Below are 18,885 nucleotides of genomic sequence, written 5' to 3'. Positions count from 1 at the left end.
AGGAGTAGCCGCTTGAGTGCCTCGTACTTGTGGCCGTCCGGTGGGTGGCGAAGGACGGACACAACTTGAGCGGCCGTGCCGGTCCCGAGGGAGGCGACGACGTGGCAATAGCGCGTGTCATCGCCGGTGAGGCGCCGAAGCTGAAATTGGGCTTCGGCCTGGACGAACCAGACTTCGGCCTGAGCCTCCCAAAATTCGGGAAGTTTGATGAAGTTGGCCATGGCAATGGCGTCGCGTGTGGAAGGATCGCTCCGGCAGATCCAACGTCGAGGGGGTCACCAGTAAAGCGCGGCGTTACGCGCGCTGCTTGCGAGCAAGGAGGAAGCGGTCAAGCGGTAACTTATAAGCGTCTTTATTTCAGGAGCTCACTGTAACACTGGCGCGCTCTGGGCTGCGCGCCCGGTGTATATCATGAGGCCACGCCTACCCCTCGGGCGTGGCCACCGCCCACTTGGTGCGCGGAATGATGTCACCACGCCAGTGGGCTTTTGTGTCCGCCACAAGCGATTAATTAAGTACTTATTTAATTAATCAAATTTCCTTTCTCTTCTGACCATTAACTCAGGCGCCTTTCGAGTTAGGAAGCTGATATTTGGACATGCCAATGACCAGGTGATTTGGCTGCAAAGGCTATTTTTGATTTATTAATTAATCAATTAATCAATTAATCGATTAATTATTTAATTATTTGATTAATGACAATTCTTTTTGTTTTTTTTAATTACAGATTCTGATGAAATAGTGGTGGTTTATGTGTTCTCTGACTGAATTGCTTAATAATTTAATTTTTTTATGATTATTATTTATTTATTTTCATTATTAATCATTTATTTATCTTCTTTCTCATTTGGCCAATATCTCAGGCACCTTTTGAGCTCAGAAGCTAATATTTGGACATGAGTGACCAAGTGATGTGGCTATCAAGGATATTTTTGATTTATTGATTAATCAATTAATCAATGAATCGATTAATTATTTAATTATTCGATTAATTACTAAAAAAAAAAAAATTCCCCACTTACAGATTCTGATGAAATGGTGGTGGTTTTTTATTTTTTATTTTTTATTTTTTGTATACTGAATCGAGGCTCGTGAAAGAGCTAACATTTATTTCACAAACAAATCAACCAGACAAACAAAATATACAAAAAGATGGAGCGGAAGACAAGATGGGGAGAGAAGGGGAAGCACACAACCACAACATTTGAGAGCAGGGAGAAGTGTGGGAGGGGCAGGAGGGCAGGAGGCGTGGGAAGGGGAGGGGGGGGGGAGAGGTATAAAACACAAGGGGACCGAATTGTGGTTTATGTGTTCTGTGACCGAATTGATTGATAATTTAATTTTTTAATGATTATTATTTTCCTAATTTTCATTATTAATCATTTATTTATCTTCTTTCTCATTTAGCCAATATCTCAGGCACCTTTTGAGCTCAGAAGCTAATATTTGGACATGAGTGACCAAGTGATGTGGCTATCAAGTATATTTTTGATTTATTGATTAATCAATTAATCAATGTATCGATTAATTATTTAATTATTCGATAAATTACTAAAAAAAAAAAATTTCCCCCAGTTACAGATTCTGATGAAATGGTGGTGGTTTATGTGTTCTGTGACCGAATTGATTGATAATTTAATTTTTTAATGATTATTCTTTATTTATTTTCATTATTAATCATTGATTTATTTTCTTTCTCATTTGGCCAATATCTCAGGCACCTTTTTTTTTTTTTTTTTTTTTTTTTTTTTTTTTTTTTTTTTTTTTTTTTTTTTTTTTTTGTATACAAGGTCGAGGCTCGTGAAAGAGCGAACATTAATCACACAGAAAGACAAACCGACACAAAAAACATATAACATAGGGAGCGGTAGACAAGATGGGGAGAGAGGGGGAAGGACACAAACACAACATTTGAGAGCAGGGACCGAGAGACATGGAGACATCGAGAGATCTGAGAGAGGGCGAGGGCTTTGGGGGGGGGGGGGCGTGGGAAGGGGGCGGTGGGAGAGGTATAAAACATATGGACACTGCCAGGACTTCCAGGAAAGAAGTTGGAATTTCAAACAAGGTGGATCTGGGGTGAATTAGCGGGGTAGAAAAGATCAAGGTTTTGGATGGGGGAAGATAAGAGATGGTGGTGAACAGCTGTTTTAAAGACCTGGAGGGAGGAGTGGGATTGAAGGGAGTGAGGGAGTTTGTTCCAGAGGCGGGAGAAAAGAGGAATGAAAGAGTGAAGGTGAGCAGAGAGCCGAGATTTCGGCAGTTTAACCATCAGAGGGTTGCTGGCAGATCTTGTGCGACCTGTAGGAATATTTGGGGGACAGAGCACAGAGAGAGCTGGGGGTGCAAGGCCGGAGAGGAGTCGGTAGAGACAGAAAGACCACCTACCTGCCTGCGGTGAGTGAGTGAAAGGCCCTCAGAGATAGCTTCATCGCGGGAGATTCCAATAATTCTGAAAGCTTTGGTTTCAACAGCGTGAAGCCGAGCTAGGTGTGAGGCAGGAGCACCGGCCCATAGGGGAGAACAGTATTCCATTGAGCTGCGGATGAAAGCCTTGTATGTGGTGAGGAGCTCAGGTGTGCCGAGGAAGGACTTCGCACGACGGAGGATGCCCAGTCGGCGACTGGCTTTGGAGGCCAGCTTGGAAATGTGGTTTTCCCAAGAAAGATCATGGCAGATAGTGAGACCCAAAATCTTGAGCGACAGAACTTCTTGGAGAGGATTGTTGAGAAAGTAGATGGGAGGGTTGTCCAGTCGATCTTTTCGGAGAGACATAGTAAGAGTGTGAGATTTGTCAGGATTGAAAGACATGTTCCACTTGTTTGACCAGTCTGTGATTTTGTCCAGGTCTTCAGAGAGTGAGGAGGCAGCAGACTGCCGATCTGAGGGAAGAGGAATGGAGCGGCAGAGAGTGGAGTCATCAGCAAAGAGATAGAGAGGATTTTCGAGAGAGTCAGAGAGATCATTGATGAAGACCAGAAAAAGCACGGGGCCCAGAACACTGCCTTGGGGAACTCCAGCCTGAACAGGAAGAGGAGATGAGAGAAACCCATTCAGGGCCACACGTTGACGACGACTAGAGAGGAAGTCCGCCAGCCATGCGTGGAGATTTCCATGGATACCAAAGGAGGAGAGTTTGGTGAGCAGAGCGGGGTGCCAGACCGTGTCGAAGGCACGTGATATGTCGAGGGAGACAGCTCTAATTTCCTGTTTGGCATTGAGGACCTCCATCCATTGTTGAGACAGCAGAAGCAGCATGTCCAGAGTAGAGTGACCTGGTCTGAAACCAAATTGATGATCAGAGATCAAGCCATTGGAGAAGAGGAAAGATTTCATATCCGAAGCAATGATGGATTCCATGACTTTGCTGATAATTGGGAGAAGGCTGATTGGTCTGTAGTTGCTAGGATCTGTTTTTGCACCTTTTTTGTGCAAAGCGGTGATGTTGGCTGATTTCCAAGCAGATGGCAGTTGACCTTGAGCAAAAGAGAGGGTGAAGAGAACAGAGAGAGGGTGAGATAGAGCAGCAGAGCAGGATTTTAGGACCCGTGGGCTGATGCCGTCGGGTCCAGTTGCAGAATCAGAGTCGAGGGTTGACAGAAACTTTTCCACCTTGTCAGGAGGAAAGGACACGGAGTCCAGGAGCAGCAGGGTACGACTGGGTATGGTGGGTACAGAGAGGGATGGGTTTGGGACACAAGATTTAGAGGCAAACACAGAGTTGAGGCATTCAGCTTTTTCACGTGCGGAGTCAGCTGTGTAGCCGTTTGAGGTAAGGGAGGGGATGGAGGGGGAACAAACACCAGAAACGGATTTGACCAGACGCCACCAGGATTTGGAAGAGGGAGACAGATAAGAGAGTTCGGTCTTGAGAACGGAGAGATATTGTTTCCTGGCTCTCCTGAGGGTGGACACACACTTGTTTCGGGCTTTGTGAAAGGAAATGAGATTTCCTTCCGTTGGATTTGCTTTCCAGGAGACGAAGGCAAGTTGTTTCTGGGCAACAGCCTCACCACAAGATTCCGTGTACCATGGACGGGAGGAAGGGTATGACATGGTGGATTTTGAGCTGGGAAGCTAATATTTGGACATGACAGTGACCAAGTGATGTGGCTATCAAGGATATTTTTGATTAATTGATTAATCATTTAATCGATTCATTATTTATTGATTAATCGATGAATTACTTATTGATTAATCAATTAATTATTAAATTTTTATTAATGACTTATTTGATTAAATTTCTAAAAGATACATCTTCGGATGAAGCACGAGTGGTTTTGTTATGGTATTAGCCAATTGATTAAGAAAATATTTTGTGATAATCTTTTATTGATTTTAATTATACAATTAATCAATCAATTAGTGGACACCTCTCCCTCCCAATGCAGCCTCTATGAGCCGCACTGCAGCATATTTAATTATTTGGCATGGGGCGGTGTACTTTGAATGTATGTGTACTTGTTGTACACCGCTCCTTTCCTATGCCATCTCCAGGCATTGCAAATCGTCATTGCCGGGCACCAAAGGGGGCTCGGCAGTGATGCACGCTGAAAGAGAGTACTCAGTTTTCACTCTGGTTTCTTGTTTGTTTGTTTGTTTTCTTGTTTGTTTGTCCGGATGATATCTCAGCCATCCTTTGAGCTAGGAAGCTGAAATTTCGGCACAATAGTGAGCAAGTCCTTTGTCAAAAACAGTATTTTTTGTTTTTTGATTAATCAATTAATTGAGGAGTTATTTAATTATTAGCGATTAATTAAGTACTTATTTAATTAATTAAATTTCCTTTCTCTTCTGACCATCAACTCAGGCACCTTTTGAGTTAGGAAGCTGATATTTGGACATGCCAATGACCAGGTGATTTGGCTGCAAAGGCTATTTTTGATTTATTAATTAATCAATCAATTAATCGATTAATTATTTAATTATTTGATTAATGACTAAAAATTTTTTTTTTTTTAAGTTACAGATTCTGATGAAATGGTGGTGGTTTATGCATTCTCTGACCGAATTGATTAATAATTTAATTTTTAAATGATTATTATTTATTTATTTATTTATTAATTATTTAATTATTTGATTAATGAGAAGAAAAAAAATTTTTAAGTTACAGATTCTGATGAAATGGTGGTGGTTTATTTGTTCTCTGACCGAATTGATTAATAATTTAATTTTTTTATGATTATTATTTATTTATTTTCATTATTAATCATTTATTTATCTTCTTTCTCATTTGGCCAATATCTCAGGCACCTTTTGAGCTGGGAAGCTAATATTTGGACATGAGTGACCAAGTGATGTGGCTATCAAGGATATTTTTGATTTATTGATTAATCAATTATTAATTAATCAATTAATCAATTAATCGATTAATTATTTAATTATTTGATTTTTTTTTTTTTTTTTTTTTTTTTTTTTGTATACAAGATCGAGGCTCGTGAAAGAGCGAAAATTAATCACACAGAAAGACAAACAGACACATAAAACAAATAACATCGGGAGCGGTAGACAAGATGGGGAGAGAGGGGGAAGGACACAAACAACATTTGAGAGCAGGGACCGAGAGACATGGAGACATCGAGAGATCTGTGGGAGGGAGAGGGCTTTGGGGGGGAGGCATGTGAAGGGGGGAGGCATGTGAAGGGGGGGAGGCATGTGAAGGGGGGGGGGGGGTGGGAGAGGTATAAACATATGGACACTGCCAGGATTTCCAGGAAATGAGTTGGAATTTCAAACAAGGTGGATCTGGGGTGAATTAGTGGGGGTAGAAAAGATCAAGGTTATGGATGGGGGAAGATAAGAGATGGTGGTGAACAGCTGTTTTAAAGACCTGGAGGGAGGAGAGGGATTGAAGGGAGTGTGGGAGTTTGTTCCACAGGCGGGAGAAAAGAGGAATGAAAGAGTGAAGGTGAGCAGAGAGCCGAGATTTCGGCAGTTTAACCATCAGAGGGTTGCTGGCAGATCTTGTGCGACCTGTAGGAATATTTGGGGGACAGAGCACGGAGAGAGCTGGGGGAGCAAGGCCGGAGAGGAGTCGGTAGAAGACAGAAAGACCACCTACCTGCCTGCGGTGAGTGAGTGAAAGGCCCTCAGAGATAGCTTCATCGCGGGAGATTCCAATGATTTTGAAAGCTTTGGATTCAACAGCGTGAAGCCGAGCCAGGTGTGAGGCAGGAGCACCAGCCCATAGGGGAGAACAGTATTCCATTGAGCTGCGGATGAAAGCCTTGTATGTGGTGAGGAGCTCAGGTGTGCCGAGGAAGGACTTCGCACGACGGAGGATGCCCAGTCGGCGACTGGCTTTGGAGGCCAGCTTGGAAATGTGGTTTTCCCAAGAAAGATCATGGCAGATAGTGAGACCCAAAAGCTTGAGTGACAGAACTTCTTGGAGAGGATTGTTGAGAAAGTAGATGGGAGGGTTGTCCAGTCGATCTTTTCGGAGAGACATAGTAAGAGAGTGAGATTTGGCAGGATTGAAAGACATGTTCCACTTGTTTGACCAGTCTGTGATTTTGTCCAGGTCTTCAGAGAGTGGGGAGGCTGCAGACTGCCTATCTGAGGGAAGAGGAATGGAGCGGCAGAGAGTGGAGTCATCAGCAAAGAGATAGAGAGGATTTTCCAGAGAGTCAGAGAGATCATTGATAAAGACCAGAAAAAGCACAGGGCCCAGCACACTTCCTTGGGGAACTCCAGCCTGAACAGGAAGGGGAGATGAGAGAAATCCATTCAGAGCCACACGTTGACTACGACCAGAGAGGAAGTCCGCAAGCCATGCATGGAGATTTCCATGGATACCATAGGAGGAGAGTTTGGTGATCAGAGCTGGGTGCCAGACCGTATCAAAGGCCCTTGATATGTCAAGGGAGACAGCTCTGATTTCCTGTTTGGCATTCAGGACCTCCATCCATTGTTGAGACAGCAGAAGCAGCATGTCCAGAGTAGAGTGACCTGGTCTGAAACCAAATTGATGATCAGAGATCAAGCCATTGGAGAAGAGGAAAGATTTCATATCCGAAGCAATGATGGATTCCATGACTTTGCTGATAATTGGGAGCAGGCTGATTGGTCTGTAGTTGCAAGGATCTGTTTTTGCACCTTTTTTGTGTAAAGCGGTAATGTTAGCTGATTTCCAGGATGCTGGCAGATGACCTTGAGCAAAAGATAGGGTGAAAAGAACAGAGAGAGGGTGAGATAGAGCGGCAGAGCAGGATTTTAGGACCCGCGGGCTGATGCCGTCTGGTCCAGTTGCAGAATCAGAGTCGAGGTTTGACAAAAACTCCTCCACCTTGTCAGGAGAGAAGGACACAGAGTCCAGGAGCATTTGGGTTCGACTGGGAAAGGTGGGAACAGAGAGAGATGGGTTTGGGACTAAGGATTTCGAGGCGAACACAGAGTTGAGGCATTCGGCTTTGTCACGTGCGATGTCAACTGTGTGGCCATTTGAGGTAAGGGAGGGGATGGAGGGGGAACAAACACCAGAAACGGATTTGACCAGACGCCACCAGGATTTGGAGGAAGGAGACAGGTTTGAGAGTTCATTCTTGAGTGAGGAGAGATAGTGCTTCCTGGCACTCCTGAGGGTAGACACACACTTGTTCCGAGCTTGGTGGAAGGAACTGAGATTTCCTTCAGTTGGATTAGCCTTCCAAGAGGCAAAGGCAAGTTGTTTCAGGGCAGCTGCCTCACCACAAGATTCAGTGTACCATGGACGGGAGGAAGGGTAAGACAATTGAAGGCGAGATGGGATAAATCTGTGCATGAGAGAGATCAGTTTGCTTTGGAAGAATTCCCAGGAAGAATTGATGTCAGAGGCAGTGGAGATGGGAGACCAATCCAGACGATTGATGGCTGCTTGAAGACCGTCCCAGTCGGCCTGAGTGAAATGCCAGACTCGTCGACGCTGAGGAGGCTCTCTGAGAATGGCCAGAGAGATGTCCACTTTGACAAGCACATGATCAGAAGAACCGATTGGAGCAGAAGAAGAGCAGCAGACATTAGCAGGGAAGTTTGTCATAACCAAGTCTAGAAGAGAAGATACTCCATTGGCTGAGATCCGGGTCGGGAAATTGACAGATTGTGTCAATCCCAGTGAGTCACAGAAGTCCTTTGCTGAGGTGCCATGACTAGTGAGAGAGGAACCCACACCCAACCAGGTGGCATGATGACAGTTGAAGTCACCACATATGAGGAAGAGAGAGTTGGGATGAGTGGATAGAAGTTGGTCCATGTTGTCAGACATTGAAATGTAGATGGAGTCATCACTGTTTGGGGGACGGTACAGAACACATATGAACAAAAGGTGGGAGCGGAGAGGAAGCCGTAACCAGAGGTACTCCTGCGGGTGAGGAGGAAAGAGAGCAGTGCAAGGAGAGTGAGGAAGAGAGTTTTTGACAAAGATAGCCACCCCACCACCAGGCCGAGGCTCAGGTCTATCATACCGGAGGAGGGAGTAACCAGGAAGAGTTATTAAGGAATCAGAGACATCTTGAAGGAGGAAAGTCTCTGTTAAGCAGATCAAGTCTGGATTGTCAGAAGCAACCTGTATGGAGAGATCAGTCAGGTTTGAGCGAAGGCCCCGGATGTTTGAGGTCCATACCGTGAATGAAGAGAGAGGGGGAGCATCGGGTACAGGACAGGGGAGGGGAGGAGTAGGGTAAGATGGAGAGGGGGAGGTAGGGAGAGCAGTTGATAGTGTTTCAGATGTTGCAGAAGAGTTCCAAGAAAGGGAAGGATGAGGAGGATGAAAGGTTTGCTGGTGAAGGGATGCGGCACAGTGAGGGCTTGTTTGAGGGGGGGCAGAGGAAAGTAGAAGGTTTGGGGGGGTGGAGGTATGAGATAGAAGGGAGACGAAGTGGGGAGGAGGCAGCTTGGAGGAGGAGGGGGGAGGAGAGAGAATTGGAGAGGAATGGTATGGGGGGAGAATTGAATGGGAGGGATTGGGGGGGAGTTTTGAAGGGGAGGAGTGAGGGGGGAGTTTAGGAGGGGAGGGGCAAGGGGGGAGTTTTGGAGGGAAGGGGAAAGGGGGGAGATCAGGAGTGGAGGGGCAAGGGGGGAGTTCAGGAGTGGAGGGGCAAGGGGGGAGTTTAAGAGTGGAGGGGCAAGGGGGAAGTTTCGGAGTGTAGGTGCAAGGGGGGGGATTTGGATGGGAGGGGCAAGAGGGGAGTTTAGAAAGTGGATGATTAATGAAAGACGAACATTGATAACAAATTGGGTTTGTTGTGATTTTCAAGTTAGCAATCCGGTTCAGGATGATGGAGGAGGGATGGAATGAATGTGAATTTAGACCATGTAGTGAGGGAGACGTATAAGATATTGAATTTCTTTTTTTTGAAGTGGAATGAGTTGGAGAGGAAATTGAGAAAAGCCTTTTAAATAGGAAGAAAAACAGCGTGTTGTAATATACCGCTGAATAAAAAACAGAAGGGGAAAGGTTAAACATATTTAAAAATATTTAAACAGAACTATGAACAATCTTATATGCACAAAAATACCAACGGGGGGAGAGCCGAGAGGGACCACCACGAGTCACGTGAACAGGGCAAACGGTGGATGGCAAGGAGATAATGGGGGTGGGGCGAACAGCACACCTGGACAGAAAATACAGGATGAGACAACAGTACACGTGGAGAAAATAAAATAAATGTTTTTTTTTTTTTTTGGGGGGGGGGTGGGGAATTAGAACGTTAGACAGTATTATGTTCGGGGTAGAAGGGAAAAAAACCAAGAGCCAAGCAAAACACACTTAAGTTAACAAAACACCGACGGGGGTACAACTACAAGGCCACACACAAGGGCAGAAAACGATTAATTAATTACGAGTTACAGGAAATTCAAACCAAAACTAACTATAATCAAACAATATCACATGGACGATAAAATAACGAATTGAAATTTGACAATCTATCTGGGGAAATGGGGGAGAAACACGTGGTCGAAGAACGAACGAACGAATAAGAATGAATAAACGAATGAGCACAGAGAAGGTAGTCTTTTTTTTTTGTTTTTTTTGAGTTGAGATTTACATAAGGAAGTAGGCTTTGGGGTGGAAAGACTGCGAAAACAGAGAACGAAAGTTATTGGATCACAAACGACAGGCGCTGAGAGAAAAACAAAGCCTCAAGGTTGTACAGTGTACACTGTACAAGACCTCGAGACGACACGAATTAACGCGATTTTCAATACAGGTATGAAAGATTTGCACCGAAAATCTTTGACGGGACAATAAACGTACATACACCATAAAAGAAATACAGTTATAACGAAAATACAAATTGGAACAATGACTTAACTTCGATTTCGATGGAGAGCGTGGAGACCTGCGAAAAAACGAACCGTCGCCAGCAAGACCGGAAACGGAAGTGATCCAAGTGATCCAATTATTTAATAATTTATGACCAAAATTTTATTTTTTTTCCCCCAGTTACAGATTCTGATGAAATGGTGGTGGTTTATGTGTTCTGTGACCGAATTGATTGATAATGCAATTTTTTAATGATTATTATTTATTTATTTTCATTATTAATCATTTATTTATTTTCTTTCTCATTTGGCCAATATCTCAGGCACCTTTTGAGCTGGGAAGCTAATATTTGGACATGACAGTGACCAAGTGATGTGGCTATCAAGGATATTTTTGATTTATTGATTAATCATTTAATCGATTAATTATTTATTGGTGAATCAATTAATTATTTAATTTTTTATTAATGACTTATTTAATTAAATTTCTAAAAGATACATCTTCGGATGAAGCACGAGTGGTTTAGTTATGCTATTAGCCAATTGATTAAGAAAATAATTTGTGATAATCTTTTATTGATTTTAATTCTACAATTAATCAATCAATTAGCGTACACCTCTCCCTCCCAATGCAGCCTCAATGAGATGCACTGCGGTATTTCCGGGCGCCTCAGGCACCCCGGCAATGCCGCGCTGTAGGATATTTAATTATTTGGCATGGGGGCGGTGTACTTTGAATGTATGTGTACTTGTTTTTGATTTCGTGATTAATCATTTAATCGATTAATTAATTTATTGGTGAATCAATTAATTATTTAATTTTTTATTAATGACTTATTTAATTACATTTATAAAAGATACATCTTCGGATGAAGCACGAGTGGTTTAGTTATGCTCTTCGCCAATTGATTAAGAAAATAATTTGTGATAATCTTTTATTGATTTTAATTGTACAATTATTCAATGAATTAGCGTACACCTCTCCCTCCCAAAGCAGCCTCTATGAGCTGCACTGCGGTATTACCGGGCGCCAGAGGCGCCCCAGCAATGCCGCACTGTAGGATATTTAATTATTTGGCATGGGGGCGGTGTACTTTGAGTGTACTTGTTTTGTTCTTCTTTTGTTTTGTTTTTTTTTGCTTTGTGAATCCGTGCTTAATAATTGCCTGCCCGTGTGTGTGTAAATAAATAGTTGTTACATTTTCCAATCAGCCTCGTTATTGTGCTTTCTTTCTTTGATCCGACAGTGCGTACATTATCGATAGACGGTAGTTCTCCCAGTTTCACTTTGGTAGTGGTTAGCCAGCTTTATGTTGCAAAGTTCACCCAGGTGAAGTAGTAGTTGGAAGACAAGTGAACACTGAGGGCGTGGGCCATAGTTGAGGTCATTAGGTCACCAACAGGTAACATGATATAGAAGGTGAGAGGACACTGTTAGACCTAATTATCCCAACCTGCATCTGCAGTTGCTTCACAATCCATCGGGTCATGAAGCTATCTGTGGCCTGATGGCCTCAGGGTCAGTAGTGGAGCCGGTCTGAGTATACCCCTCAAGAGCACGGCGTATGTTCCGATACCGTAACAATATATATATATATATATATATACAGTGCCTTCAGAAAATATTCACACCCCTTGACCTTTTTGCTGCACATTTTGTTGTGTAACAGCCTGAATTTAAAATGAATTAAATTGAGATAATTTTGTCACTGATCTACACATAGTACTGCATAATGCCAAAGTGGAATTGTTTTTTTTAGAAGTAGTTTCAAAAAAATTGAAAATGAAAAGTTGAAATGTATTCAGTCAATAAGTAGTGCTATGACATATCCCATTTACTATGACACTCCAAATTCAGCTCAGGTACATCAGAATTTCTTTTTATCATCCTTGAGATGTCTCTACAACTTGATTGAAGTCCACCTGTGGCAAATTCAATTGATTGGACATGATGTAGAAAGAAACACACTTTTCTATATCAGGTCTCACAGCTGACAATGCATATCAGAGCAGAAACTACCATGAAGTCCAAGGAACTGTCTGTTGAACTGTGAGATCAAATTGTGAGAAGTCATAGATCTGGGGGAGGGTATAAAACAATTTCTCGTGTTGAAAGTTCCCAAGAGTATGGTGAGCTCCATCACTAGGAAATGGAAAGAATATGGAACTGCCCAGACTCTTTCTAGAGCTGACCACCTGACAAAACTGAGCAACCGGGCAAGAAGGACCTTGATCAGGGAATTCACCAAGAACCCAATGACCACTCTGACAGAACTACAGAGTTCCTTGGCTGAGATGGGAGAACCTGCCGGATTGACAACAGTCTCTGCAGCACTTCACAAATATAGGCTTTATGAGAGAGTGGCCAGACCAAAGCCACTCATGAGAAAAAGGCACATGACAGCACGCCTGGAGTTTGAAAAAGGCACGCAAAAGATTATGAGAGCATGAGGCGAAATATTCTGTGGTCTGCTGAGACGAAAATTGAACACTTTGCCCTGAATGCAAAGCGTTATGTCTGGCGAAAACCGAGCACAGATCATAACACATCTAACACTATCCCTAATGAGAAGCATGGCGGTGGCAGCATCATGCTATGGGTATGCTTTTCAGTGGCAGCGACTGGGAGACATGTAAGGATATATGGAACAATGAATGGAGCCAAATACAGGCAAATATTTGAGGTTGCTTCCTGCTTCAGAGTGCAAAAGACCTTAGACTGTGGCAAAGATTGATGTTCCAATTGGACAATGTCTCCAAGCATACAGCCAAAGCAACACTGGAATGGTTTCAGAACAGGAACGTGAAAGTCTTTCAGTGGCCCGGCCAAAGGCCCGGCCTGGCCACATTGCTGTTCGCCGACGCCACCCATTCAACTTGACAGAGCTTGAACAAATCTTGGGTATAACATAACAGGTACACTACATGGCCAAAAGTATGTGGACACCCGACTACACACTACACACTACACTACTACACTACACACTCATCAAACATCTCATTCCAAAATCATGGGCATGAATATGGAGTTAGTCCCCCCCTTTGCTGCTATAACAGCCTCCACTCTCATGGGAAGGCTTTCCACTAAATGTTGGAACATTGCTGCGGAGATTTGCTTCCATTCAGCCACACGAGCATTGGTGAGGTCAGGCACTGATGTTGGGCGATTTGGCCTGGCTCGCAGTCGGCATTCCAATTCATCCTAAAGGTGTCCGATGGGGTTGAGGTCAGGACTCTGTGCAGGCCAGTCAAGTTCTTCCACACCGATCTCGACAAACCATTTCTGTATGGACTTTGCTTTGTGCACGGGGGCATTGTCTTGCTGAAACAGGAAAGGGCCTTCCCCAAACTGTTGCCACAAAGTTGGAAGCACACAATCATCTAGAATGTCATTGTATGCTGTAGTGTTAAGGTTTCCCTTCACTGGAACTAAGGGGCCGAGCCCGAACCATGAAAAACAGCCCCAAACCATTATTCCTCCTCCACCAAATTTTACAGTTGGTACTATGCATTTGGTCAGGTAGTGTTCTCCTGGCATCCGCCAAACTCAGATTCGTCCGTCGTACTGCCAGATGGTGAAGCGTGATTCATCACTCCAGAGAACGCGTGTCCACTGCTCCAGAGTCCGATGGCGCCGAGCTTTAAACCACTCCAGCCGACGCTTGGCATTGCGCATGGTGATCATAGGATTGTGTGCGGCTGCTCGGCCATGGAAACCCATTTCATGAAGCTCCCGACGAACAGTTGCTGTGCTGACGTTGCTTCCAGAGGCAGTTTGGAACTCAGTAGTGAGTGTTGCAACTGAGGGCAGACGATTTTTACGCGCTATGGGCTTCAGCACTCATCGGTCCCATTTGGTGAGCTTGTGTGGCCTACCACTTTGTGGCTGAGCTGTTGTTGCTCCTAGACGTTTCCACTTCACAATAGCAGCACTTACAGTTGACCGGGACACCTATAGCAGGGCAGAAATTTGACCAACTGACATGTTGGAAAGGTGGCATCCTATGACGGTGCCACATTGAAAGTCACTGAGCTCTTCAGTACGGCCCATTCTACTGCTAATGTATGTCTATGGAGATCGAATGGCTGTGTGCTTGATTATATATACCTGTCAGCAATGGGTGTGGCTGAAACAGCCAAATCCACTAATTAGAAGGGGTGTCCGCATACTTTTGGCCATGTAGTGTACAACGGGTTTGGTCTTTGCTCTTCTCAGGAGTTGGTGGTTAAACTGTGGTAATTCAAAATCAAAATTGTATCGCAACTTATCACACTGTGACATTGACATTTCTCCCAAAAAATAATAATGTAATGGAGTAAATCTAAGTTTCTTAATTCTCAGAAATTATGTGATGTGTCTGACTTTGGAAGATCCCCACCAGTTCCTACTCCCAACCCTCCTCATCCCCACTACACACACACACACACACACACACACACACACACACACACACACACACACACACACACACACACACACACACTTATAAATGTGGATCGGTCTATGAGAAGCATGCTCGCAACTGAACCATCCTGTCTCTCCAATTTAGCCAAAGTGATGAGAAATAGAATAACAACAAACAAAGTACTGGCCAGAGACAATGTGAAACAGGGACTTACAGAGTGAACGTGAGTACTCCGACAGCCCACATGTCTGCAGCAGGTCCAACTGGTCCTGCAGTAATCATTTCTGGGGCTGTAATGAGAATAAGAATGGGGACACAATCCCAGGAGAAAGTAATTAATGCAGGTAGACAAAATGTACGTTTGGTCTGTTCATCATATCATCAAAAGTCATAGAAAAAGAAATAACAGAAGACTTTTGTGAATTCGAAAAAACAAGGCAAAGCCATACCAACCATTCTCTTACCCATGCATTCCAATAAAGTGGTTGAGCTTGGAAGAGGTTGTAAATTATTTGGATCATAGAAGTGCGCACTCCCAAAATCTATCAGTTTTACATGCCGCTGCTCTGAAATGATGATGTTCTCTGACCTGTGATGATGAAGTCATGCAATGAAGTCGGCAGTTTTTCCTTGCATTTCTATTAAATTGTTTGCAAGTTTCAACAAGAAAGAAGATGTACAGTTTTGTTTTATTTTGTATTTTATGGCAGACCATGGTCAATCGCAATCAATTCATTTCAAACCACAATTTCCTCAATTATTTCTTAACCACAAATAAATTAGGTCACCTGATGTCTAGATGAAGTACTCGCTGCCCATGCAGGTAATCAAGTGCTTGAAACACTTCCACCACGTAAGTCACAACATCTTCCTCTGTATACCTTGGGCTGGAGGGAGAAAACAGAGCTTGTTCCGGGCAGATGTGAGGAAAGGCAGGGAAATGCTGTTGACATTGAAAGGGCATGTAGCGGCATCATTTTACCTTTCACTTCATAACACGTGAATATATGCTTTAGCTCAGGAGAATAGGTGGGGGATTATCAGGGGGATTTGCGATACGAGGTTGCCCAGCAGGGGTTTTGGAGAGGTTTTACAGTGGTGGTCAAATCAAGAATCGACTCAGAATCCGAATGTCTCGGATGTCTTTTCTTCCAAGCAAATTAGCGATGTGATCCAAATCGATGGACAAGGAGTTGCAAGCGTGCACCCAGTCACTGGGAATGAACAGCCAGCCGTGCCCTTCTTGGACGCTCATCCAGCTTCATTGTTGGAGACGGTTTCAATTAAGCTGCAGCCAATATCGCCTAACGACTCACAGCTGTGGTTTATGCATGACAAAGCCAAATCCGACACCCAAAACATGACTACCGAGTTGACGCAGTTCAAATACATAGTTGGATCCTTGTCACCAGAGTATGCGATGGAGGCAAGAGATATTATAACTGCAACCTCCAACGAACGCGACTGAAGATAATGCTCATAAAGCGTATGGCTCAGTTTGCGCACCGCCACTTTCACCAACTTCTTACATCTGAAGATTTAGGAGATCGAAGACCCACACAACTACTCTGTCATATGCATCAGCTTCTTGGCGACCTTAATGCCACCTTTGACCTGTCGCTCCTTTGTGAGTTGTTCTTGCTGCGTTTACCACCACGCGTCCTCATGATACTTGCAACTGACGCAAAGCCGGTACTTCCCATCGCTGCTGTTCTAGCTGATCATATCATAGACACCGTTACACCGACCGTAGTTAATTTGACACCACCACAGCACATCACACAACTACAATCTGAAACAGCGGACCTTAAGAAGCTCATCCTGGAGCTCCACACTCACGCGCACAACACCGGCTGTGCCCATCTTCACGTACCCCTTCTCGGAACAGAGAGAAATGCTGTATCTCTCGCTACCGTTCACATTCACCTTCTGTGAACACTCTAGATTGGTGTTGGTACCACGTGACCATCAGTGTTAATGCTCGTCAGTGTAGAGCACTGTGCTCATACCAGCCACAGGAAAATGAAGAGGCCCACAACTAATGACGACAAGTTCACCTGGGTCATACGTCAGTTGCCTTCTCTTCCTTGTTTATTGTACTTGTGGACTTGGTTTTCTTGTGGACATATGGCAGTGGTAAGCATTGCGCTGCCATCTACTGCTGAACGGAAGAGTCGACAGGAATATTCATGAAATGCCGCGAACAACAGTTATATTCCTATTTTTTGGAGAATGTCTCCTTCAGCTTGATTTGAGTTTACGTCGTTCATTTCCGTGGGCATTTATTATTGCCGACACCAGATGCTACATACTGGGTGCGGTTTATTTTTACGTAATTTCAATCCCCTCGTATATGTCAAATATCACTGTCCATTGGATGCCACAACACAGCTTAGTGTTCTCAGTAAAGCATCCACTGTTTTGTCGCTGAATATCACGTGTGTTCCATCCACGCCCACGTGCCCTTTTCAGAAAGCAATTTATGACTTACTGTTGATAACGCGCCCATCGGCAACAATCCAGCAAATCAAACCACCAGATCCTCAATGAATAGTACCCGATAAATTATGTATCGCCCGCCAGTAGTTTGGCTACATGCTACATCGTGGGATCATCAGACCATTGTCCAGCAGATGGGCTTCACCGCTACACATGGTACCCAAAAAGACACCTTGGGATTGGCATTCTTGCGGGGATTACCGGTGCTTAAATAATGTGACTGTTCCAAACCGTTACCCCATTCCACACATTCCGGATTTTACAGCCACCCTGGAACTACAATCTTCTCCAAGGTCGACCTCAATCGTGTGTACCATCAGATTCCCGTGGATCCAGATGACATCCTGAAGACAGCAGTCACCATGCCTTTCAACCTGTTCAATTTCCTTCGGATGCCATTTGGCCTACACAATGCCGCACAAACCTTTCAACGTTTTATCGATCAGGTACACCAGGGAATACACTTCTGCTTCGTGTATTTACAGGATATTCTAATTGCCAGAACACCAGCAAGAAAACATCAGGAACACCGACCTTGTCACCCGTTTGAAGGACTTTAGCATCGTAATCAATCCCACAAAATGCGTATTTGACATTCCAGAGCTGAATTTCCTCGACCACTGTGTTAATGGCTCAGGTATCCGCCCGCTCGAGTTGATGTTTCATGATAATGTAAATGTAAATGTTTCATGATATTTGTTATATTATATCACCTTTATCTATCAATATTGTTGAAATGAAGATCAAATAGCTGTTAGTAGGGGAGCTCCCAATAGAGTTCGTGACCATTTTCCCGTGATCAAGGTTTGAAGGTTGATTTTGAAAGATAAAAATATATATTAAAAAATAAGCTTGGGTATCTTTTTTTAAAATGCGGGCTAACTCGGCCAGAGGACAAAATCCAAGATGTCCGCCAAAACCGCGAAATCGGGCATATTTCCGCCTACGTGAATGCTACATATACATATTGGGTGTCCATATGTGGGTTTTTCTGAGCCCAGATCTTGCATCTTACATCAGTCAAGTGATATTGTGACTTAAAATGATATTAAATGATTAATGTTGACCAAAATCCAAGATGGCCGCTGCAAAAAACCATGTATTGTATATGTTCATAATTGTGCATACCATAGATTCATCGCTGGCGTCTAAATACAGTTTTACATGACTGGTGTTTTCATTTATAACCTTATTGTTACTATGAATGACTTTTTGAGCAGGTAACGAACCAAGATTGCTGCCTTATCTACAAGATGGTTTGATTAAGTTTCACAGGTATTTGTTCACAGGTAGTTGTTAGTATTAATTTCCAGGGAGTACCAGGGTGGACAATGGATCAAGGCATTACAGTTAAGTATATTCAACTAATAATAGTTAAAATATTAGTTAAGTCCCTTTCTTTAAGAGATAAAGATCTGTCCTGTTCAATATTTAAGTTCAGTTAAGTATTAACATCATTCATATCATGCTGTCTGATGTACGGTATGTACAGTAAGTAATAGGTTTTATTTTACTAGAGCACCAGACAAGTACACGGCGATCCTGGACATGGGATTTATATGGCGTTTGTCTACGCCATCGGTAGAAGACAGGGAAAAGGCTGATGGAATTTCCTACACCTGGGGAGACTACGCATCGAAGGTGTTCGCCGTCATTATGAGCAGACATAAATATGCATCACAAGTTGTGTTTGTCAATGACAGATATGATGTTTCCCTGACCGTCAAGGATAGCGAACGCA

General features: G+C 43.6%; 1 protein-coding gene across 1 annotated transcript in view; it reads right to left on the bottom strand.

Annotated features, from left to right (window-relative positions):
• The window catches only part of LOC137416499 (striated muscle-specific serine/threonine-protein kinase), a 248,988-nt gene that overhangs the window by 7,845 nt on the left and 222,258 nt on the right, over positions 1-18,885 (bottom strand). The window contains exons 33-35 of the mRNA XM_078785165.1: positions 15,434-15,532; positions 15,110-15,234; positions 14,860-14,935 (exon numbers count right to left, since the gene is read on the bottom strand). Of these exons, the coding sequence (XP_078641291.1) occupies positions 14,860-14,935; positions 15,110-15,234; positions 15,434-15,532 (300 nt within the window). The remainder of the gene's footprint in view (positions 1-14,859; positions 14,936-15,109; positions 15,235-15,433; positions 15,533-18,885) is intronic.

This window comes from Myxine glutinosa, chromosome 10 (assembly GCF_964187855.1).
Source record: "Myxine glutinosa chromosome 10, kmMyxGlut1.1, whole genome shotgun sequence".
Lineage (NCBI taxonomy): Eukaryota > Metazoa > Chordata > Myxini > Myxiniformes > Myxinidae > Myxine > Myxine glutinosa.
This window is presented reverse-complemented; position numbering and strand designations above follow the sequence as displayed.